This window comes from Urocitellus parryii, chromosome 10 (genome assembly GCF_045843805.1).
Source record: "Urocitellus parryii isolate mUroPar1 chromosome 10, mUroPar1.hap1, whole genome shotgun sequence".
Classification (NCBI taxonomy): Eukaryota; Metazoa; Chordata; class Mammalia; order Rodentia; family Sciuridae; genus Urocitellus; species Urocitellus parryii.
The window spans coordinates 82,913,084-82,938,998 of record NC_135540.1 but is presented as its reverse complement, the minus strand read 5'-3'; the positions used below and the strand labels follow the sequence as shown (position 1 = coordinate 82,938,998).

Below are 25,915 nucleotides of genomic sequence, written 5' to 3'. Positions count from 1 at the left end.
ATCTTTTTACCAACATTATCATCATATGTTCTTTCTGATAACTGCCTTGTAAAGTGGTTAATTTCATCTCTGTTACATACATGGAAATAAGATTTACAAATAGGAATTGTACAGTTTCTTGTAACTGCAGTTGTAGAGTATGGAATATCTGGAATGAATTTATAGTGATTTTGGAGACTCCTAGTAGATCTTTTTCCCTATTGTTTATTCCTAATAGTTTACTTTTCTTTGCTTTGTGTCAAATTGGATTACAGGTGACTTATTGTTGAGAATGCTGCTTTATAAAGACTATCAAATTAAGAAAAGTGACTCATCATTTTTAAAAAAAATATAATTAAGCTATAGAATGTTCTATGCCAGGACAAGTTTTTTTCTTTTTTAATATGTTTAGTTGTAGAAGGACACATTACCTTTATTTATTTTATGTTATTTTTTAATATGCTGTTAGGGTTCGAACCCCAGTGCCTCATGTGTGCTAGGCAAGTGCTGTACCACTGAGCCACAACCTCAGCCCCAGGACAATTTAAAAAAATCTTAGGTGAAATTCTTTGTTAAAGTATCACAGAAGTATTTTTTTTCTTTAAAATACTTATTCTAATTTTGTGTGTTTCATATATGATGCTTTTTTTAAGGTATGAATAGAATATCCAAATATCTGTGGCATAAATAATGACATTTGCTATCTTACAGGAGTTCTAGAAGAAGGTTGGCTAATTCAGTAACCCAGCATTTAGTGTAGTGGGGATCATCATTCTGATGATCATGGCCACACTTTGGCTGTGTTATGTCTAAGCAAAACACTCTTTCACAACAAAATCCAAAAGCAGGAAAGGAGAGCAGGGCCCTTCCCATCAATTTCTTTTAACTGGGTGGAAAATCTTTTCTTGTAATCACAGCAGGCTTTACTTTATGTCTTTATGTCACATTAGTCAGAATTGGTTGCATACCTGTTCCTAAATCAATTACTAATAAGAAGAAATGAGATTTCTATGATTGTCTTAGAATTGAAGGAGGGAGCCAACTATGTGATCTCCATGATGTCTCATATCATTTAACATATCAAACTGTTAGTGCTTTGTCATCACAATAGGGGGTAGACTGATGGGTAGACAATCACTAGCATATGCCAGAATGTAGTTATATTGTGACAGTTTTAGATATACTACATATCAGGTATTCCTGTGCAGAAAGTAAAATTTCAGTATATTGGCTTTTTAAAGAAAAGCAGGTTCATTTGAGAAGCACGTTAATCCCATAAGTGCTACTTTGTGATGAACGCAGGGACCCAGTGGTTTGCTTCTAGTTGTTTAGCTCTTACTTATTTTTGTCTTGGGTACAGTACTTGTTTATTTTCCTCTGATATGAAGGTCCAAAATGCTACTACATTATTTTGACAGTGGTTTCTGATTCTTTAATTTGTAATTGCTCTTCTTAGGTGGATTCTCCACAGTTTTTCTGGTGCGTACTAATGGTGGAGTTCGATGTGCATTGAAGAGAATGTATGTCAATAACATGCCAGACCTCAACATTTGTAAAAGGGAAATTACAATTATGGTAAGTAAAAAAGTAATTTTGTTTTAGAAATTTTGGGTCCATCCTTCCTTCCTTCTTTCCTTCCTTCCTTCCTTTCCTAGAGTTTAAACCTAGGTCTTTGTGCATTTAAGGTAAACAAACACACACTACCACTGAGCTACATCTCCAGCCCTTTTTATCTTTTATTTTGAGACAGAGTCTTGCTTACTTACACAGGCTGGCCTCGAACTTGAGATTTTCCTGTGTCTGCCTTCAGAGTAGCTGGGATTATAGGCATGCACTACCATGCTTGGCGTAATTAAGTGTATTTTCTTTTATGTTTTATATTGTGATGTTCATAAGCTTTTTAGGAAAACTGCTTATTAGTTTATGTGAATTTAGAAAACTTTTGAAGATCATTAAATCTGAAAATTATCTGGGAATTTATAGTTCATTCAATATAGCCATACTTAAAGCTAAATACAGCCAGCCTCATTCCCTCTTCTTTCCTCTGTTCTCTACTATAGGTTCAATAGCCAAACTATTCTTGTTTCTTTTTTCTTTTCTTATATTAATTTTATTTAGGGAATATTTTGGGGATAGAAAAATTTAGATAATTATGAAATAAGCACCATCATCCATTTTAAGAAATAAAACTTTACAGATACTGTTGGAGCCTTCTCTGTATTCCTCCCCATCTGTAGTCTTGTACTATTCTCATCCCAAAAGAAACCACTGTTTTGAATTTGTTATTTAACATTCCCATCATATTTTAAACATTTAATGTATTTATTTATATTCGTAAACAGTAATTAATTTTGCTTTTCATTTTAAAAACTATGCTGTAAAGTTGATTTTCTTGAGAACTCTGTACTTTATGATGAGGTTTCCTTCAAGAGAGAATTTTTTTTAAGTATTAGGAAAAGTAAAAATTAATAGGCCATTAAAAACTTCAATGACCCTTAGTTAACTTCATAGTTAAAAATAATTATAAAAATTTCTTTTCCAGCATTGCTTATTCTCAGTGCTCTGGATGACTGCTTATTCTTTTTCTCACTTCTCTTCCTCTGTTGTTTATCAGTTGCTTTTATGTGTATGTGTACGTGTAAGTGTATATTTTTGTCTTGAGGTGAAATTCACATAGTATAAGTGAACATTTCAGTGGCATTTAGTACATTCACAGTATTGTACAACTATTGCTTCTATCTCATCCCCAAACCTTTCCAATATCCCAGAAGGAAACTCCCTACCATTGAGTAATTGCTCCCATTCTCCCTTTCCTCCAGTTTCTGACAAATACCCTTTTGTTTGTGAATCTCTATGGATTTATTTGTTCTTTAAATTTTCTATAAATGGGAGTTTACAATGTGTGATCTTCTGTGTCTTCCTTTCACTTAGCATAATGTTTTTGAGGTTTCTGTCATTGTAGTGTGTATTAGTATTTCATTTCATTTTTTTTTGGCCAAATAATAGTCCATTGTATATATATGCCACAATTTGTTTATCCATTTATCTATTGATGGATTTTAAAAAATAATTTGATGGACATTTAGGCTGGTCTTATTTATTGTGAATAATAGGAATATGTGTAAACATTGATTTGTTTGAGTAGGTAGTTTTGGTATTTTGGATTATATACATGTAGGACTGGAATAGATGGTTGTATGGTAATTCTGTATTTAACTTTTTGTGTGTATGGTACTGGGGATTGAACTCAGGGCTTGGAACACAGGGCCTCATGCATGGTAGGTAAGCATGCTCTGTCACTGAGCTACATCTTCAGTCCTTTTTATTTTCTTTTGAGACAGAGTCTCTGAGTTGCCCAGGCTGGCCTCAAACTCACAATCTTCCTTCCTTGCTCTCCTGAGTAGTTGGGATCATGGACATGTGCCATTATACTCAATTATGTGTTTAACTTTTTGAGGAACTGCCAAACTGTGTCTTTGTGTGTGTGTGTGTGTGTGTGTATCTCCTCCCCCCCCCTCACACACACACACACACACACACACACACACTTTAAAATTTTTATTTAGAGACAGGGTCTCACTGAGTTGCTGAGTACCTCGCTAAGTTGCTGAGGCTTTGAATTTGCAATCCTCTTGCCTCAGCTTCCCAAGAGGCTAGGATTATAGGCGTGCACCACCATTCCTGGCCACTATATTTTATTAATGTCAGTGTCAGTGTACTTTTCAACTCTAAAGAGGGGAATTTCTTTTTTCTTTTTTTCATGCTGGGGATCAAACCCAGGGCCTCATACATGTTAGGGAAAAGGAAAAGCTCCATTACTGAGTTATAACTCCTCTCATTCCTAGGAGGGATTTTTTTTTTTTTGTATCAACATCTTTACTAACATAATACATTTCATCTGAAAATAGTGCATTTATATAATATGACTTTTGAATTTGGCTTTTCTTGTCTTTCTTCCTAAGCTTGATTAGTCATGATTAGGCTTTGGGGCTTTTTTTTTTTTTTTTGGTACTGGGGATTGAACCCAGGGGCACTTAACTACTGAGCCACATCCCTAACACTTTTTAAATATTGAATCTAGAGACAAGGTCTTCCAGAGTTGCTCAATTCCTTGCTAAGTTGCTGAGGCTGGATTTGAACTCTCGATCCTCCTGCCTCATATTTATAAGTCTCCCAAGCCACTGGGATTGCAGGCGTGTGCCACTGTGCCTGGCCACAATTTTTTTTTTTTTTTCAGGTAAAGATATTTCAGAAGGGTGAAAAGGATTTATTCCAAGATAATGGTTAAGCCTAAACCAAATTCTCTAACTTGTGGCCAGATATTGTACTATTGTGCCATAATTCATCCTTTCACTAGAATTTTTATAATTCTATGCCTTTGAAGAATGTATTTTAAGAGAGATTAATGCTCTTTGGAATGGTGATCTTCCAAATTTTTTTGATGACCCATTTCTCTGTATATTACTATTTATAAGTATTTATTATTCTGTATTACATATTTATACGTTATTTATATGTTGTTTTAGTCAGCTTTTTCACTGTTGTGATTTAAAGACCTGACAAGAATAATTTTAAGGAGGAAACGTTTATTTTGAGGCTCATGGTTTCAGAGGTCTCAGTCCATAGATGGGTGACTCCATATCCTTAGGGCTGAGGTGTGAGACAGGATGTTATGACAGGGGTGGCTGAGGAAAGCAGCTCAGGACATGGAAACACAGAAGTGGAGAGAGTTCCATTCAACAAGGACAAAATATATACCTCTAAGGTACATCTCCAGTGACCCACCTTATATAGCCACACCCTACCTGCATACATACCCACTTGGTCTCCATGAGAAGACTAATGCACTGATTAGGTTAAACCTCATAACTCAATCATTTCACCTCTGAACTTTCTTGTGTTGTCTCACACATGAGCTTTCTCATATCTAAATGATAACACATATTTAGTGACCACTACCCCTCATCTGAAATTACATTGCATAATTTATTATTAATTACATTATATTGCATAGCTTATTATTAATGACAGTGGTTGTAAATTCATTTAAAATGGTATTCTTCATTATTGGATTTTAGTTTCTAAATAGACTTGATTAGATTTTTGGAAGGGTGATGAGGGTAGTTGTTTTTGTTTTGTGATGCTGAGGATGGAACCCAGGGCCTTATGCATGATAGGCAAGCATTCTACAACTGAGCTGCACCCCCAGCCCTGTTTTAAAATCATTGTATGCAGATGATTACCTTGCACTAGGAGTAGAGAATCCAGATTTGCCATTTTGTTGTTATTTTTTAAAATTACATTATTGTGTTATTGGTGTTATCTTTAACCTTTGGGTACTTTTCACAACTTTTTGTACCTTAGTTCAGTTTTTAAGTTATTTAGTTAAAAGTACATGTAATAACTGTATATACCCATATGTTTCAGTATGTTGCAGGCAAACAAATGAGAGTATTTCATTAATATTAGAACTTAATTATTGTTTTTTTAGTTAAAAATAAATTAAGTAACAGTTTTGATATTCTTGAGTCCCCCAAAACTTTATTGTAATAATAATACTATATTGTAATAATAATACTATTACTACTTTGGAAGCTTTCCTGATAGAAATTAAAAATAAGTATTTGTTGATTTTTTTTTTTTTTTAATGAAATGACAGTCTCGTACAAGTAAACTTTGCATCAAACCATAGAAGCTTTTGGCTGTTTGAAATACATCAGATTTCGTACTTATGCATTATATTTACCTTTAGAAAATCATTAAATATGTTAATTTAGGCTTCAGACTATTGCTAATGATACTGGTTTAATATACATGTGGACATTTTCCAATTTAAAAGGTTTGTTTCTTTTTTACAGAAAGAGCTCTCTGGTCATAAAAATATTGTGGGCTATTTGGACTGTGCTGTTAATTCAATTAGCGATAATGTATGGGAAGTACTTATTCTGATGGAATATTGTCGAGGTAAGTATCTGTCTGCATTTATATTATACTAAAAAAAAATTCCTCTTGTATGAGTTACTAGGTATCTTGGTTTCTCCCAGGACAGCTTGTATCTGATCATGGACATTTATTATTGCATCTTCTATTTTGACGGAAACTGCCCCCGCCCATTTTTTCTTATTTTGGATTAAGTTCTGCATATCAAAGAAAACATTTGACCTTTGACTTTTTGGGTCTATCTTATTTTACTTAGTCTGATAGTTTCCAGTTTCATCTATTTATTGGCAAATGCTATAATTTCATTCTTCTTTATGGCTAATAATCCATTGTGTGTATATACTACATTTTATTTGTTTATCTGTTGAAGAGCACTTAGGTTGGTTCTATAGTCTGTCTATTGTGAATTGTGCTGCTATAAACATCAATGTGGCTATATCCCTATAGTATGCTAATTTTAGATCTTTTGGATTATACTGAGGAGTGTGATAGCTGGGTCATATGGTGATTCCATTTCTAGTTTTCTGAGGAATCTCTGTATTGCTTTCCAGGGTAGTTGCACTCCCACCAATAATTATGAGTGTACCTGTTTCCCCACATCCTTATCAGTACAGACTGTTATTTGTATTCTTGTTAATTGTCATTCTGACTGGAGTGAGATGAAATATTAATGCAGTTTTTATTTGCATTTCCCTAATTGCTAAAGTTGTTGATCATTTTTTTCATATATTTGTTGCTAGTTGTATTTTTTATTTTGAGAACTGTTTAATTCTTTTGCCCATTTATTAGTTGGATTATTATTACTTTTTTGATGTTAAGTTTTTTGAGTTCTTTATATATTCTGGATATTAATCCCTATCTGTGGAGCAAGTGGCAAAGATGTTCTCTCGTTCTGTAGGCTCTCTCTTCACGCTTTTGTTTCTTTTGATGTATAGAAGCTTTTTAATTAGGTGCCATTCCAAATTTTGATTTTTTTTTTGTTTTATTTGTTGCACTTTAGGAGGCTTGGTAAGGATGTCAGTTCCTGTACCAACATGTTTGAGTATTTGACGTATAGAGTTGCTGGTCTAATTTCTAGGTCTTTGATCTATTTTGAGTTGACATTTGTGCAGAGTGAGAGATATAGTGGTCAAGTTTCATTTTTGTACTTATGGGTTTCTAGTTTTCTCAGCACTATTTGTTAAAAAGTCTGTCTTTTCTCCAGCTTATATTTTTGGCACCTTTGTCTTGGGTCAGATACCTGTATTTATGTGTGTTTGTTTCTGTGTCTTCAGTTTTATTCCAGTGTTTTTCATGTCTGTTTTGGTGCCATTACCATGCTGTTTTTGTTACTGTAGTACTGTAGTATAATTTGAAGTCCTGTATTGAGATGCTTCTAGCATTGCTCTTTTTGCTCAGGATTGCTTTGACTGGTCTGGGTCTCTTATTTTTCCAAATGAATTTTAGAACTTCTCTTTCTAGTTCTGTGAAGAATGTCATTGGTATTTTAATGGAGATTACATTGAATCTATATAATGCTTCTAGTAGTGTGGCCATTTTGACAATGTTTTTCTTCTTATCTAAGAACATGGGAGGTCTTTCCCTTTTCTAAGGTCTTCTTCAGTTTCTTCTTTTAGTGTTCTATAGTTTTCATTGCAGAGCTCCTTTATTAGTTTAATTCCCAAGTATGTTAATTTTTTGAGTTCATTTATGAATGGGATAGTTTTTCTAATTTCATTTTTCAGCAGATTCATTACTGGAGTATAGGAAACTGATTGATTTATGTATGTTGATCTTGTATCCTGCACTTTAAATTTATTTTTCTGTTCTAGAAGTCTTATAGTGTAGTTTTTGGTATCTTCTAATTGTAGGATCATGTTGTCAGAAACAGAGATAATTTGAACTCTTCTCTTTTTGCTTGTGTTCCTTTAATTTCCTTCTCTTTTCTGATTGCTTTGGCTACAGTTTTAAAACTATGATGAATGGGAGTGGTGAGAGTGGGCATTCTTGTCTTGTTCCTGTTTTTAGAGGAAATGCTTTCAGTTTTTCTTTGTTCAGTGTGATGTTGGCCTTGGGATTGTCCTGTTTAGCCTGTACAGTGTTGAAGTAAGTTTCTTCTATTCCTGGTTTCTCTAGTGTTTTAAATATGAATGGGTGCTCTACTTTGTCAGTGCTTTCTCTACATCTATTGAAGTTATCATGTGATTGTTGTTCTTAACTCTATTTATGTGGTGAATTGCATTTATTTATTTTTGTATGTTGGACCAGCCTTACATCCCTGAGGTGAAACCCACTTGATTGTGGTTCACTATCTTAATGTTTTTTTGCATGTCATTTGGCAATATTTTATTAATAATTTTTGCATCTATATTCATCAAAGATATTGGCCTGAGGTTTTCTTTCCTTGATGTGTCTTTGGTTTTAGTGTCAGGCTTCATGGAATGAATTTGGTAATGTCTCCAAATAAATGGAGTCTTGCTTCCTATCTTGTTGCTTAACTTGGATGAGGGATAGAGGAAGAAATCAGTCACCTGGCTTAAAGCAGTTCCAGTGATTCAGTCCTTGGGTATTGAACAATGACCCCAAAGGTGGTTGGGGTCATTGTTCTCACCCAGCAATAGGTTTCTCTGTGGTAGGCCTGGTTCTCAGTTTTGACTCCAAGACCTGGACTTCATTCCTTTAATTCCTTCAAGCAGAAAGCACCTGTCTCCAGTCTGGGGATGGATGACCCCAGAACTCTTTCCTTCTGCTTTTTCCAGCATATCTTTTCTTTTTGTTACTAAAACCAGGCACTGCAGTCTCTCACCTGGCTTCCTTAGCTTTTGTGAAGGTGGTTTATGATGTGTGAATATGGGTGCAAATTGGTGTGTTTATGGGGAAAGGATTATTGGAGAGTCTCACTTAGCTGCCATTTTGCTCTATCTGTACTTACAATTTAATGTAATTGAATAAAAAATAATTATAAACCCACTTGAGTTTTATTGTCACCTGGAGTACTTTTTTTCCTTTCTTTTTTATTGTGGTGGGCATTGAACTCAGCATGCTAGGCAAGTGCTCTACACTGAGTCACACCCCTAGTCCAGGAAGCATTTTAAAGAGGGAATTAAACGAGAATATTTATCTGATGTTTGAATCAGCAGGTTATATTTTATATGAATTTTAAAATTTTATCAAAGTAATTTATGTATATGGTTCAAAAAATCAAATAGTTCTGTTAAACTATGGCTAATTCAGCAGCTTCCTTCCCCATCCCTCTCCTCAGATGCAGTGACTTTAAAGGAGATGTTTCTCCTCATAGTTTCTTTTATATTTGCACTATATTATGCAAGTGAGAACCAGTAGTTTTAGTGAAATTCTGAGAGTAAAAAAGAGAAGGAACTTAGAAAAATCAAGAGTAGTATGTGATTCTGGGCAGGGGGTTTGTGGGGTGGGTTGTTCTTAAAAGAATGCTTGTTAAGCTGGGTGTGGTGGTGCACACCTGTGATTCCAGTGGTTTGGGAGGCTGAGACAGGAGGATCAAGACATGGAGGTGCTAAGCAACTCAGTGAGACCCTGTCTCTATTGAAATACAGAATTAGGCTGGGGATGTGGCTCAGTGGTTGAGTGCTCCTGAGTTCAATCCCTGGTATCCTCCCACTCTGCCCCGCAGAATGCTTGTTAGTGCTGTTTCTAATTTATGCTTTAGATATTGTTTTCAAGATGAGGATTTACTCCTAGGGTAGACTATGCTTAGTTCATGGCCTAAATAAGTGTTTTAATTATTTTGTTTGCCATTTATGGATGACATGCAATAGTGTATAATTACATTTCCTTTCTTGTACAGCTTGTTTTTCCTGGAGTTAATAATTACCTCATTTTTCACTTGTCTGGTTTCTTCAAATATATTAGTATTTTACCCCACATTCTTTAATAGAAGTACAAATCATTATGAAGTATGTTTAAATATTTCAATACTTGTGTCAGTTTTGCTTTTTCCTTCCCTTCAAAACCTGCTTTGGGGAGACTTCAGTTATATATATATATATATATATATATATATATATATATATATATATATATATAAAATAAAGAAAATATTTATTTATTTATTTTGCTGTGGGGGGGTGGGGTAGAAGGATTGAACCCAGGAGTGCTTAACCACTGGGTCACATCCTCAGTCTTTTCTGTTTTAAGGCAGGGTCTCACTAATTTGCTTAGAGCCTCACTAAGTTGCTGAGGCTGGCTTTGAACTGTTGATCCTCCTGCCTCAGCCTCCTGAGCCACTGGGATTACAGATGTGCACCACCACACCTGGCCACCTACTTAATTTTAAACAGTATTTAGTTGTCATTCTGAGAATTCCCCTTGACTTTCTTTTCTTAAATTCTCTGCTACTTATGCCTCCCCTTTGTTTACTCCCTCTTTTGGAAGAGTATATTTTTCGGTAGCTTTCTGATAAAATGAATTTGGGAGGAAACATTTTTGAAACCTAAAATATATAAAAATATCAATATTCTGCATTCATATTTGATTGCCAATTTGTCTGCCTAGAAGATTGTAGCTTAGAAATAATATTAATGCAAAACTGGGATGACATTATTATTTTTTCTCAGTATTGCTATTGAGAGGTCTGATGCTATTGTGATTCCTTAATTTTTTTTTATGTGACCTCTTTTCTCCAAAGACATTTTTAGTTAGAAACTTTCCTTTATCTTCAGCATATTGAAATTTCACAATTTATGTTCCTTCATTTGGGTATTTTTGGTAGCTCCCCTTTTTGTGGGACACTTTTTTCTCTCATTTTTTTCCGTTCTGTTTCTGGACTGTTAGTTTTTAAAGATGTCTGTCTTTATAAATCATTCTTTTGATTTTCTTTTCATCCTCATTTTATTTCTTTTTAAACTTTTGTTGGAAGCTCTGAGTTCTTCTATAGAATTTTGTATTTTTGCCATTTTAATTTCTAAGAATCCTTTCTTGATCTTTCAATGTTCTTTTGTTAAAATATACCTTGCTCTTATTTGAGATGCAAATCTTTTGATTTCTGTAGATATAAATTTTAATTTTTGGGGGGGAGGGCATAGTGCTAGAGATTGAACACATGGCCTCCTGCATGCTAGGCAAATGCTTCTGCCATTGAGCCACATACCCAGTCCCCTAAATTTTAGTTCTTAAGAATATATTTTTTTTTCTTCATGTCTCTAATCTCAGAAACTGAGAAGCTGAGCTCACAAGTTTGAGGCCAGCCTGGACAGCTGGTGATGTAGCTCAGTGGTAGAGCACCCCTTGGGTTCAATCCCCAGTATCATAAAAAAAGTGAAAAAAATTTTCTCTTTTCCTTTAATTTTAATTTTTTTTTCTGAAAATTTCCTATTCTTAACTGTGCTTTCTTTTTTATACAAGAAGTTTTTTTTTTTTTTTCAAATATTTCACTGGCTAAGTTAGTATACTACATATAGTACAGATCAGAATGTACCATCTGAATGGGCAGTTTTATTTTAGGAGAAGGATCCAGAAACCTGAACTGAGTATGCTCTGTTCCTTTTTTCTGATTAATCAGTTAGATAAGTTCCTTTTTCTCCCATGGGGGAGAAGTCATTTGGAGGAGCAGAGGATGAATATTCTTCTCTTCCTTTATAAAAGTCAGTTGTATGTTAAGAATGAAGGCACTTTTGTAAAGGAACCAATGTAATATAAATAGTTGGGTATATAGGTTTTGATTATGTTGGAATAAAACTATATAGGTAGTAGAAGAATATGTTATATAACCAATATACCTTTATAAGTTTTCAGGTATCCATTGTTTAAAATAATTTCTTATGAAGTGTAATCATTTTTTGTCTCTGCAAATTTATAGTTTGCTACTGCTTAATTTGCCAATTTTCTGATATCCAGACTTCTAGAAATCTGTATTGGCCTTTTAAAAACATTTCTATTGTTTTATGAATAATTTATAAATAAATTATGAAAATTTATGAATTTAAAAATTTCTATTTTTAGGAGTTCTAAGTCCTATGAATTATACATCTGCTAGTTTTTGCTTAATAACAAAGTATCTCCAAACTCAATAGCATAAAATAGTCATTTATTATTGCTTATCTATCTTCGGGCCAGCTGTTTTGGATTGAATGTGGTGGGTGGCGCTGCTGATTTCAGCTGGGCTTGCTCACATGCCAGGTGGCAATCTGGGATAAGTTGAAGTAGCTTTGCTTCACATGTCTCTCATCCTCTTTCTGGCACTAGCAAGCTATTGATTTCCTCATAGAGATGGTAGAAACATAAGAGTGTATGCAGAAGCACATGAGTCCTCTTAAGGCCTACGCTTGGGATTAGGTATATTGCTACTTTTACTTTTTTCTCTTGGCAGAAGTAAATCACATGACTGAGCCTTAATCAAAGAGCAAGAAATGTTCTCTGCCTATTTTACTGGGAGGAGCATCGAATTACAGGGCAAAGATTATTGAAAAAGGGAAGGTTGAAGATTTGAATACAGTAATGCAATTTACTACTGTTAAAAATGAATAATTTTATAAAAAAGGCATTAAAATTTAAATGGAGTAATAGGTTTTACTTGAGGTTTTTAAATTAAGTGATAATAATTGCACTCAGACATAAAGGTTATTGGACAACTTTAAGAGGTTAGAAAAATCTTGATTTTCTTATTAAGTTCAGCAGAATGTAACATCTTTTGTTTAGGAGATAGTACTATTTGGAAAATCTGGATAGACTTGAGATCTACATGCCTAGACCTTCAATGTGTAATCCTTGATTTCCAAATCTGATATATTTTTTTTTTTTACTGTTTTTCATCTGTTACTTAATTTTCACAAACCTCTGATTTTGAGTAAAAAAAATTTCTACATTTGAAATTTAACTCATATACAGTTTTAGTTATTATTGGGGACTTGGTTTTTGTGATTAAGGATTTCTACTTGAAAGATCTCTGTTGAGAAGAAAGGGAATTAACATTTGTTTACAATTATCCTGAATATTATAACACTATAAGAGGTGGAATGAGTTCAAGGTTATGATTTCTTTAGCTGTGAAGTGATATTTCAAGTTTGTGTATGAATATCAAGAACACATTTTTCTTCTGGTTTAATTTTTAGTTAAAACAGACTTTCCCTAGTTTAACAATAGACATCTGCCAAGGAAACTGCTGAACAAGGGAGTAAAGGAAGTTGCTGCCCACTTAGGTGTCTCTCAATCTTCTGAGATAACCTGAACAAATTATCCCAGAGTTTTCTGAAAAGTCAGGGATTCCACCCCCCTCCCCCCTCCACCCGCTTTGTCAGGCTGGGGATCTAACCCAGAGCTTTTATGCATGCTAGGCAAGAATGCTACCACCAATCTATATCCCCACTCCAGGGATTCATAAGTAAATTTTTTTTTCTGCTTTAAAATTTCAAAAGAAAAGATAAAGGCAAGAGATTGCTGTTTAGATAGTAATAACAAAAGCAACAAATATACTTGTTGCTTTTTACAGATTGTAGAGTATCCAGCATTCATCCTTATTAAAAAAAAAAGTTTCAAGTTAATATAAGCTTTATACTCTTTTAAATTCCCAAATTTGATTTTTATAGAATACTTCTTTATGAATCATATTTTTTCTATTCTTAAAATATAATGGTGGTAACTATCAATTATCATAGTATATTATATAATAATTTTCTCAAGGCTTAATGGTATATGTATAGCTGTTTGATTTTAGTCATTTCCTTAGACATGTTATTTTTTTAACCTGCATTACAGATTTAGTGTCTTAGTTCATTTCTCAATTTCTTCTCTTTTGATTCCTCTACCCCATAATCAAATAAATCTTTTAAAAAGTCAGATCAGGAAGTTTCGGACTGTTAAGATAAAATATACAATCTGTCTATTCCTTGTCTGCCTTATCACTCTCCTCTTCCCACTCTCTCTGCTTCTTAGACCCTATGAGCTTTGACTTTTTTTTTTTAAAGTTATTCATAGTCTTCAGAGCTCTTTCCCAAATCTGAGGTGCTTTTATATACAATTTACTATTACTAGTGTAGCATTCTCCTTAATCTCTGCCTCATTAATTCCTAATAGTTGTTAGGTCTTGACATAAATATTACTTCTTAGAGGAACCTGATACCCTCTTCTTCCCATCCTCCTTCACCAATTAAAATAGTTTTTTTATCTTAAATTTTCTTGTTTTTATTATATAAAAATGATTATATATTTGTATAATTATTTATTTCTACCTTTGAATTGTAAATTCCATGATGATAATATAAACCTTATTTTTTATTTATCACAGTTTATGCAGTAAGTAGCACAGTATTGAATAACTTCTGCTTCACATCAAATATGTCATCAATTATAAAGAAAACTGCAATTTCAGTAATGTTAAGATATTAAAAAAATGGGCAATATTATTATTGGATATCATCTATCATAATATGTTCTGATCTTTGAGTTGTGAAATACAAAAAATGTAATTAAATCAATACAATATGATATAACAAGCATTCTTACATGAGAATTATGAAAAAGCCAATTTCTCATTACCTGAGATCATAAAGGCATTTAATTTTTTTGTTTGTGGTAGATTTCATTTATTTAAAAATATGAAAATGACTTTTTTGCTTAGCCGGGCAGGTAGTGAATCAGATGAATAAGAAACTGCAGACAGGTTTTACAGAACCAGAAGTGTTACAGATATTCTGTGATACCTGTGAAGCTGTTGCAAGGTTGCATCAGTGTAAGACTCCAATAATTCACCGGGATCTGAAGGTAAGAATTTTAAAATACCAAGAGTAATCTGTTCTAGACTTTGGAGTTAAAATGTTCTTGGACTGTCCTCAACTAAACTAGCCCTGCCCCCCTCACCTTTTCTTTTGCAGTGCTGGGGATGGAACCTAGGGCCTGCCTCCTCTGTGCTAGGCAAGTGCTCTACTTCTGAGCTATATCCCCAGCCCTAAACAAGGTTTTATTACTAGTACTGAGATTGGTCTCTCTGTCTCCTTACACATTTCCTGAGGTCAAGTCAAGGACCCAGCAGTAGATTTGAAATTGAGATACACATGCTCCTATTCTGCATCTCCTATTCTCAGAGTAGCCTCCTTTAAAAGGTTTCATTTGAACAAAAACATGAATGTCACTGACATACATTGAGTATCCCTCCATACTGTTCTCTTTCAGTTCAGTATTCCTCTTATTTTCTATATTCTATATTAAGCCTCAGGGTGTTTTCAAGAGTAGACTATAAATGCATCTTTTTTCCCATTTATTTGTAATTTACTATTGTTTTCTATGATTTACTATGATTTGTGGTGATTGTCCTTGAGGTCACTTTATTTTACCTTCTCTTGGACTCTTGACCCCTTATATTTGGTACTCCCTTGTTAAATTGAAAAAATAATTCTCCAAGGGAAATGAACATTCCTGGAGATATCATTTAGATAGATGATCATTAGACATGTCATTTAGAACCATAAGTGTCATCTTTGATGACAGACACAAAGATTATGAATATCACTCAGGTTCCTGAGTTAGATATGTAGCTCAATTGTAGAATGATTGCCTAGCAGGTGAGAGGCCCTGGGTTCTATCCCTAGCACTGCAAAATACAAAAACTTCCTGAAGTGTTTCATGCTTATATATTCCTATGGTTACCCTTTCCCCTCATTCAAGTATGCTCACATCAGCTCAGTGAGTTATGTGCTGAGTCTCTTTGTTTATAATTGAAGTCTAAGGCTCTTACTATCTGTTCTGCCTTTTATTAGCAATTATACTTTATAAGATTTTGTGTAATTTGCTTATGAGTTATGCTTATTATTTATTGTCTATCTTCTCCTGCTAGAATGTAACTCCTTGAAGTTAGAGCTTTTTTTTTTTTTCTTCTTCTCAGTGGTGAAACTGTGCATTTAAAACAGTGTCTGATACATAGCAGAGTCTTATCAACTGATGAGTGAATGAATCCTGATTCTGATTATACAGAATTTTATAAAAGATGGTTATAAAATGCTCTTAAGATAAAAGAGAATAGAAGATGTAACTTAGAATATAGGTTGTTAATCATGAAAGCATCATCCAAAAATACTTATGCTAATAGAAGGTAATTCAAAGCAGAATTGAAATGTATTATTTCAGACTTCTGTCCCTTAATCTGGATAATTAGTATAGCTCATCTCAGTTCTTTTGAATATGTAAATTTAATATATCCTCTACTAATTTGGTGTGGGTTTTTTTTGTGCTGTCATAACTCATTATCTTTTTGTGTACAAAACTTATAGTTTTAGTTGAGTCTTGATTTAAAATTCAGGAGACATTATTTTAGTTAATACACTTCTGATCTCCCAGTTAAGGTACAAAGTCAGGTTTGTGTTTTTCAGTGTAATATTTTAAGTAAAAACAGTACTGCAAGTTGAGCATTTCTGCTCAGAAAATCCAAAACTTGAAATGCTTCACAGTCTGAAATTTTTGGAGTGTTAACATGATGCCCCAAGTGGAAAATCATATACCTTACCACATTTGGTATACTGCAGTCAAAATTCAGGCTCATTGAAAATATTGTATAAAGTTATAGTCAGACTATATGTGTAAGATGAAACATAAATGAATTTTGTTCTTAGATCTGAGTCCCATCCCTAAGGTATCTTATTATACATATGCAAATATCCCCACCTCCACAATACAAAATCTGAGACTCTTCCACTCTTAGTCATTTTAGATAAGGGATACTCAACCTGTAGGAGTTAATTAGAGGTAGAACTTAAGTGTTTTTCATCTGCTTGTCTACAGATAGGCTGAATTTTTAAAAGAACAGAAGAAAAATTGAGGTACAGTTAAAGGCAGACTAAGGGTTTCTTGACCCCTACACAAACTATCCTGGGGTGAAGAAAGTAATTAATTGTTCTTAATAAAAGAAGTAATAGAAATAGTATATTTTTGTTCTAGTTCATTTGTCCAGATAATTTGAAGTATCTTATGTCTCATGTCTCTATATATACGTGTGTGTGCATGTGTGTGGGTGTGTGTGTAAATGAATGATACAGACCCTCCATTATGAAAGGATTGAAAAAAGATAATTTTGACTTTGAAAATACTAATTATTGATTTTCTTTTATTAAGGTAGAAAATATTTTGTTAAATGATGGTGGAAATTACGTACTTTGTGACTTTGGCAGTGCCACTAATAAATTTCTTAATCCTCAAAAGGATGGAGTTAATATAGTAGAAGAAGAAATTAAAAAGTAAGTATTTATCCTCATTATATTTTGTCTCATGTCAATTTTGGTTAACTTGAGTCTGTGACCAGTTATGTTAATGCAAACTGTAGATCTTTCATTTATAGATTTCTTCAAAAATATTTTTTTAATTAAAAAATAATTATTGGTATATTAAAATTATTATTTCTTCTTTAATTAGTTATATATGCAGCGGAATGCATTTCAATTCATTATACACAAATGGAGCACAACTCTTCATTTCTCTAGTTGTACACTATGTAGAGTCACACCACATGTGTGCAGTCATACGTATTCTTAGGGTAATGATGTTTATCTCATTCTACCACCTTTCCTTCCCATGCCCCTTCCCCTTCCCTACCTCCTCTTTGCCCAATCAAAGTTCCTCCATTTTCCCCCAAGCTGCCCGCCCCCTACCCCTTCCTGCTTATGGGTCAGCATGTCTACTTATCAGAGAGAACATTTGGCCTTTGGTTTTTTGGGATTGGCTTACTTTTCTTAGCATGATATTCTCGAATTCCATTTATTTACCTGCAAATGCCATAATTTTATTTTCTTTTAATGCTGAGTAATATTCCATTGTGTATACGTACCACAGTTGCTTTATCCATTCGTCTGTTGAAGGGTACCTAGGTTGGTCCCACAGGTTAGTATTGTGAATTGAGCTGCTGTGAACATTGATATGGCTGCATCACTATAGTATACTGATTTTAAGCCCTTTGGGGATAGACTGAGGAGTGGTGGGATAGCTGGGTCAAATGGTGGTTCCATTCCACATTTTCTAAGGAATTCCATATTGCTTTCCAGAGTGGTTGCACCAGTTTGTAGTGCCCCCTGCAATGTATGAGTGTACCTTTTTTTCCTACATCCTCGCCAATACTCATTATTGTTTATATTCTTGATAATTACCATTCTGACTGGAGTGAGATGAAATCTCAGTGTAGTTTACTGCCTGTTGGATATTTTATTTCTTGCTTTTACATTTTGAGGTATAGTTTAGGTTTACCTGAATTTTGTTGACTGATTCAAATTTTGTGATGAATGGAAAGCTCATTTGATGTTCTCATGTTTTGGGCTTAGTTGAGGATATATTAGGTCTTCAATTTAACTATTCATTTATTCAGGGCCAACACTGTTCTTGGTGCTAGGGTGTAGTAATGAACAACAAATCTGCTGTTATGCAGTTCATATTCTGGTTTCATAGGTCATTCCTCTGTGGTACTATCATTCAGACTGTCTGACCAATCAGGGTAATATGGAAAAACTAATATGGTAGAGTTTTAAGATACTTCTAAAATAAAATATATAAATGCTCAAAGTGAATCTTGTTATGATATAGGAAGTCCATATTCTGATAATTCTGCCATGAGATTTGAAATATATATATATATATATATATATACACACACACACATATACACACACACATATATATAGTACTGGGGATTGAACTCACGGGCATTAAGGGCACTGAACCACTGAGCCGTATCCCCCAGCCCTATTTTGTATTTTATTTAGAGACAGCTCACTGAGTTGCTTAGCGCCTCGCTTTTGCTGAGGCTAGCTTTGAACTCTAGATCCTCCTGCTTCAGCCTCCTTAGCCCCTGGGATTACAGGGTCCGCCTTTCATTATTTCCTTAAGGTTAATCCTAGGCTCGAATGATATTTCATTAAAGTAATCTGTTCACAGTGGATTTGGGGTTTTTATATTTGTAAACATGTGGCAGTTGGTATTAGAAGTATACATAATGTGTGTATTTAGAATTATGACAACTAGATTACTTTTAAAACAATTTTTATAAAACACTTGAACATTTACTACATATGTAAGGAATTATATTAGCATTCATATAAACAACTCCTTAAATATATAAAGTAAGTTTTTAAGAGGATAGAAGTTTTACTTTTAATATACCAGATATGGATACTACTATAGTCAAATTGTATTATTTCACATAAATTCAAGAGAAATTATTTCTAGTCCACCATCATTAAGGTTTTTATAATAAAATAAATTAGGCTTTTTGGAGATTTGTACTTGTTGAATGAAAAGTCTTTAGATGCTTTATTGTTTAATCTTTAATGGTTTTTTTTTTTTTTTTTTTTTAGAGAGAGAGAGAGAGAAATTTTTAATATTTATTTTTTAGTTCTCGGTGGACACAACATCTTTGTTTTGTATGTGGTGCTGAGGATCGAACCCAGGCCGCATGCATGCCAGGCGAGCGCGCTACCGCTTGAGCCACATCCCCAGACCCTTTAATGGGTTTTTAATAAACTTTAATAAATAGTATCATTTCTATATAATGTTACTGAGAGTAAAGGTTTTTTGTAGTATCTTATAGAGAAACAATGTATCATTATTATTTTTAATATCTCCATTTCATTTTATTTGTTTACTGCCAGGTATACGACTCTGTCATACAGAGCCCCTGAAATGATCAACCTTTATGGAGGGAAACCCATCACTACCAAGGCTGATATCTGGGTAAGGTGAAGACAGTCTGAAATTTGGTCTAACCATATATAAAATTTGATTTTAATTGACTATTTTCCTGTTGCCTCCAAAAAGGCATTACCTAAGAGCAGACAAAGCTTGTATATAAGAGAGTTTCTTACTCAGGAGAAGAAAAATACTAGAACTCTTTGATCTTCTGAATCCTCAGATGGAAAACTTATATATAAAAAAACAAAGAACTTACATATAACGTATCTGTTTATTTTTTTTTTGATTGAGTGGAAATTTTAGTTGGTCACATTACAGAAAAGCTGAAAATAACTCTTAAGTAATGACAAAATAATTTTTCAGGTTACTTTAGGATCCTTTTAATGGAAGCTGATATGAGAAACTTTTTTTCTCCAATTCTAAACATCCCCTTTTACTGTATTGAAATTATTATTGGCATTGGTGTCTAGATTACATTCATTATTGAGAAAGATTTTGTTTTTCATAGTTGAACTATAGAATTGCAACATCTCTTTAGAATTTAAACGCTATTTTAAATGTTCATTCACTTAAACTTAATGATTATTTAGTCATATTTACTTCTAAGGAGCCTATTGGGAATAGAGGAATATAATTCTTTGAAGTAGTTCTAGGAGTTATGAAAAAGGTCAGATTTAATTTGTTTTTAAAACATGTTCATAAAGTAGTCAATTGTAATGTGCGAAATCAAATTGTTATCTTCTGAATTTTTCTTCCCTGTTCTCTCCCTATTGGGATTCGAGTACCAAGCAAAATCTTAAGGGTTAGGTATTATTAGAAGGTAATAAAAAATCATTGATATCTTTTAATTTGTTTATGTAACATATACATTATCACTCAACAGTTAACTCTTGTGATTGTTGAATTTTAAGATATATATATCTTAAAATTCAAGTAAAATTGCAAGTAAGTTCTTTTTAGTTAATGTAACGGTATACTGGCATATATAATTCAAATTTGATTTGCTTTCCCTAGGATTAACATTTGACTCATTGGATGGCTTATATTAAAACTGAGGTTTATGTATAAGGTAGAAAGTAAATTAAATTGAATCTTAATTTATATAATGAAAATATTATAAGAGGTGATTGGTATACTCATTTTTTTGGCATACTTTTGTGACTGTTCAATTTCACGTTATCTGAAAAAAGTATTTTGACAGCAGTTAAACAATAGGCATCATAACTCCTATATTGAAACCATTCTTGGTTATTAAAACAAAAATATTGTTCTCCTAGCACACAATTATTATCCAGTATTTTGACACGAAGGAGGAATCCTTGTTTTGTGGTTACTTATTTTTTTGTTAAGACTTAATGCACATTTTTAATACACATTTTTAATACACTTTTGTTAAGACTTAATACATATACAAATAAAAACAAACATGAAAAATAATAAGAAAATAGTATCTATGGTCATATGATTGAAAAATTTAGAATTTTAATTTCCATGATGAGATGACTTTTTATGGTTACCTTACTTAGCTCAGGTTGAACTGAAATATGCTACATTTTAGGTGTAAAAATATTTAATTAGGTGTGAAATAGTATTTAGGTGTGAAAAAATATTCAATTTATATTGGTTAAGAATTATATTTCTTATACTACTTCAGGATAGTGCTGACTCAGATAATTATAATGTCAGGTTAAAGTATTAACTTAGCATGTCGTATTTTGCAAAAAATTTCCTTGGAAGTTTTCATTGTAGGTTATTTTTATTTTGAAATCTTGAATGCTGATTTTATTAAGTGTTAGAAAATTCAGTTAGAGATCCTTCATGTACCTATTAATGTAGAAACTGAAGATGGTGGTCTGCCTTCAAAATTAGGTTTCTTGTTCCCTCCCTTTTCTTTTATAATTCTCATTGTATTAAATGGAAAGAAATGGAAATATCTTTGGTGTCAAACAGTTAGAATACCTCATTGTGTTCATGCTTTACAAAGCAAGTGTTCAGGTTCACATTTGTAAATTATACTAGCATTGCCAAGGTATCTGGTATTCTCAGCAATGTGTGTTCTAATATACATGAGAATTGCTAAAGATTTTATTGACATGATAAAACTCTGAAGTATAGATATCCTTTGCCTTGACCATCATCTGGACAGTGGAAAGAAGATATAATTTAATGCAGATTCTACCCCTTAATACTATTTTCTTTTTTAGTGCTATTAAGGAAGTCTTATTTTTGGTTTTCTATGTACTTTTTAAACTGTCTACCTTATGGATAAATAAAAAACCAAAATAAATCTTCTTTAAGAATATTGAACTAATTATTTCTATTTAGAAATCTTTACACTTTTGTGAGTCATACAATAACTCAGTAATGTTTTGAACCAATATGTTGAAATTTCTTTTTTTCCACATTTTTTATTGGTGCATTATAGTTGTACATAATGATGGGATTTGTTGTTACATATTCATACATGCACACAGTATAACAATGAAATTTGGCTAATATCACTCATCAACACTTTCCCCTCCCTTCCCACCTGTCATCCTTTAGTCCCTTTTCTTTACTGATTTCCCTTTGATTTTCATGAGATCCATCTCTACCTTTCTTTTCCTTTTTCCTCTTTAGCTTCCACATATGAGAGAAGACACATGAACCTTCATGTTTTGAGTTTGACTTATTTCACTTAACATAATGGTCTCTAGTTCCATTTATTTTCCTGCAAATGAAATGACATAATTTTATTTTTTATTGTGACTAAACAAAACTCCATTGTATATGTATACCACATATTCTTTATTCATTCTTCCATTAATGGACACCTAGACTGGTTCCATAGTTTGGCTATTGTGAATTAACACTGTTGCTGTAAACATGGATATGCATGTATCACTGTGGTATGATGACTTTAATTCTTTAGGACGACAAGTAGTATAGTTGGGTCATATGGTGGTTCCATGCCTAGTCTTTTGAGGAACTGCCAAATTGATTTCCATAGTGGTTGTTAGTACAATCCCACCAATAGTGTAAAAGTATTTATTTTTTCTCTACATCCTTTCTAGTCTTTATTATTATTTGTATAATTCTTGTTTAATATGAACACAATATCTTTATTTTACCTATTTATTTATTTATTTAATGTGGTGCTGAGGATTGAACCCAGTACCTTACAAGTATGAGGCAAGCGCTCTACCTCTGAGCTATAACCCCAGCTCCATTTTATATAATTCTTGATAACTGCCATTCTGACTGGTATGAGATAAATCTCAGTATAGTTTTGATTTGGTTTTTCTTAATTGCTACTGATATTGAACATTTTTTCATGTAATTGCCATTAGTATTTATTCTTTTGGGAAGAAAAAGAAATTCATTTGTCTTAATTGGATTATTTGATAGTTTTTAGTGTTAAACTTTTTTGAGTTTTTTATATATTCTAGATATTAGTACTCTGTCAGAAGAATAGTTAGCAAAGATTTTCTCCCATTCTATAGGTTCTCTCTTCACATTCCTAATTGTTTTCTTTGCTGTGCAGAAGGTGTTTAACTTGATGTCATCCACTTATTAACTCTTGATATTATTTCCTGATCTTTAGGGGTCTCTTTTTTCCTTCTCTTACCTAATTGTTCTGGCTAGAATTTTTAGCAGTATATTAAATAGAAGTGATGAGAGTGGACATCTTTGTATTGTCACAGATTTTAAAGTAAATACTTTCAGTTTTTTCCCATTTACTGTGAGGTTGACTTTGGGCATTTATGATGGGCATTTATATAGGCTTTATGATGTTGAGGTATATTTCTTCAATCCCTAGTTTCTTCAGTATGTTTATCATGAATGGGTGCTAAATTTTATTAAAGGCCTTTGCATTAAACTTATTATATTTATTGATTAGCGTAGATTAAACCATCCTTACATCTTTGGAATAAAACCAACTTGATCATGGTGTATAATCTTAATATGTTGTTGAACATGATTTACTAATATTAAGTATTTTTGCGTCTAAGTTCATCAGGGATGTTGTTCTGTAGTTTTCTGTCCTTGATATGTCCTTATCTGGTTTTGATATGAGTAAGATACTGGCTTCATAGAATGAATGTGGAAGTGTTCCATCCCTTTCTATTTCATGGAATAATTTGAGGAGTATTCACATTAGTTCTTCTTTAAAGGTTTTGTAGAATTCTGCTGAAAATCTGTCTGGTCCTGGACTTTGATTTGTTGGAAGGGTTTTTATTACTGCTCTATCTCATTATGAGTTATTGGTCTGTTTAGGTTTTCTATGTCCTCTTGATTTAGTTTTGGCAGATTGTATTCATCTAGAAAAATATCCATTTCTTCTAGGTTTTCAATGATCTTCTGGATTTCTGTGAGGTTGTGGTGTTTTCCTTTTTTATTTCTAATTTTATTAATTTGGGTTTTTTTCTCTTATGTTTTGGTTAGTTTGGCTAAGGGCTTATCAATCTTATTTTCAAAGAACCAATTCTTTGTTTCATTGATGCTTTGTCTTGTTTTTTTTTTATTCTCAGGTTAATTGATTTGCCTTTGATTTAATTATTTCCTTTTACTAGTTTTGGAATTGGTTCTTCTCTTTTAAGGGACTTTGAGATATATCAGTAGGATATCAGTAGGTTCACATTTTCTTAAGTAGGTACTCATAGCTATAAACTTTCCTCTTGGAATTGCCTTCATTGTGTCATATGTTTTATCACTATTCTTATTTGAGTCTAAGGAGTTTTTTAATTTTTAGTTTTGTTGTGTTGATTTCTAATTTATTCCATTGTGATCTGTTAAGATGCAAGGAATTATATTAATTTTTTTTGTATTTGGTAAGAATTGCTTTGTGGCCTAAAATATGTTGAACCAATATATTGAAATTTCTAGAGCTTTTAACCTTTTTTTCATTAGAATACTGTTGGTATAGTGAAAATGTTTTATAAATTAATATTGTTAAACTCAAAAGGTGTTTCTATATAATGCCATCTTCATAGCAGTTATAATAATTTGTATACTTGTTGCTTAGTTTGTGCTTTTTTAGGTAAATATGTGGGGGGGGGGAATCCAACAAAGGGAATCTTATTTGCTACTTTATAGATATAAGGCCAGATTTATACAATTAGCTTAGAATTGGAAATGCCCCTTTCATTCTTAAGGCTTGGAGGTGACACTTTTTATGATGGTTATGATTTTTGGAACCATTAATCTTTTTTCTTTTTAAAATATTTCTCAGGTTTGAGAGGAGCTGCTGTTCTATTCACAATTTGTGTTTTAATTTTGCCTTTATTGTCAGTAAATAGATTCGTTGGTCTGGTGATATTTGTGAACTCTTGCCAGCTATGCAGACATAATCATTTGTTTTTAATATTGCAAATATAATTGGTATAAGATTCAATAAACTACTCAGAAATATAGATCTAATTTCTATAGTATGAAATAATGACATAGGTACCTAGTAAATAATAAAATTAATTGATGACTGTTAAGTTTGCAGTGGCTAACATGTATTTGGAATCCTAAGACTTAAAATTCTGTTTTATAGTGAATTTTAAAAAAAGGTTTCTGTTAGAGCTTTGTGCTTACTTTCTTGGTTATAGCTGTAGTTATATATATATTTCCTTGTGGAAGAAACAGTAGATTTAATATTAAAAGTGTATGTTTTTTTCCAAAAAAGGAATTGGCCACGTCAAATTTTAGTTATATCATTCATGATCTAGAGCAGTTTAACCAATTTGTCACAGGTGTAAAAGAAAAGCATGGAGATGATTAAGTTAAATGTCTTTTAAAAAGTCGAATGCATTAACTTGTTTAAGCAATAATTTGTGGAAAGATTGATTCAATATGGAAGCATTAGAGTTCTTATTTTTAAAATAACATTCAATATTTGGTTTTGAGCAGTTTTAATATTTTGTGGTTGATAATTGAGCTGTGATAATGTTCATGCTTCTTTTTTTTGCAGGCCCTGGGATGTTTACTATATAAACTTTGTTTCTTCACTCTTCCTTTTGGTGATAGTCAGGTTGCTATCTGTGATGGCAGCTTTACCATCCCAGATAATTCTCGCTACTCCCACAACATACATTGCTTAATAAGTAAGTACTTGGAAAAATATGTGAAAAAATTTTTATTTTTTTTTTTAGTATCCTGTTATTTACATACTTTTGCTTAAACCTTGCCTATTAATTTCATGTGTTTTAATTTTGTGAAACTGTAGTAAAGAAAAAGTACCTAAAATATGTTAATATGACTTTTATAGGAATGAAAGCAGAATAACTATTGATTAATATGAGGATATATTTTTAAGCCCATAGGTAAGGTTTTAGTAGCATACAGCAGAAATTATATGATTAAGGCAATTGGAATTTTGGGGAGCACTTACATTTGTTTAGTTTCTATACTTTATAAA

General features: G+C 32.6%; 1 protein-coding gene across 1 annotated transcript in view; it reads left to right on the top strand.

Annotated features, from left to right (window-relative positions):
- The window catches only part of Bmp2k (BMP2 inducible kinase), a 133,776-nt gene that overhangs the window by 36,263 nt on the left and 71,598 nt on the right, over positions 1 to 25,915 (top strand). Inside the window, exons 2-7 of the mRNA XM_026403142.2 lie at positions 1,436 to 1,554; positions 5,838 to 5,943; positions 14,489 to 14,631; positions 16,972 to 17,093; positions 19,491 to 19,572; positions 25,469 to 25,601. Coding sequence (XP_026258927.1) covers positions 1,436 to 1,554; positions 5,838 to 5,943; positions 14,489 to 14,631; positions 16,972 to 17,093; positions 19,491 to 19,572; positions 25,469 to 25,601 — 705 coding nt within the window. The remainder of the gene's footprint in view (positions 1 to 1,435; positions 1,555 to 5,837; positions 5,944 to 14,488; positions 14,632 to 16,971; positions 17,094 to 19,490; positions 19,573 to 25,468; positions 25,602 to 25,915) is intronic.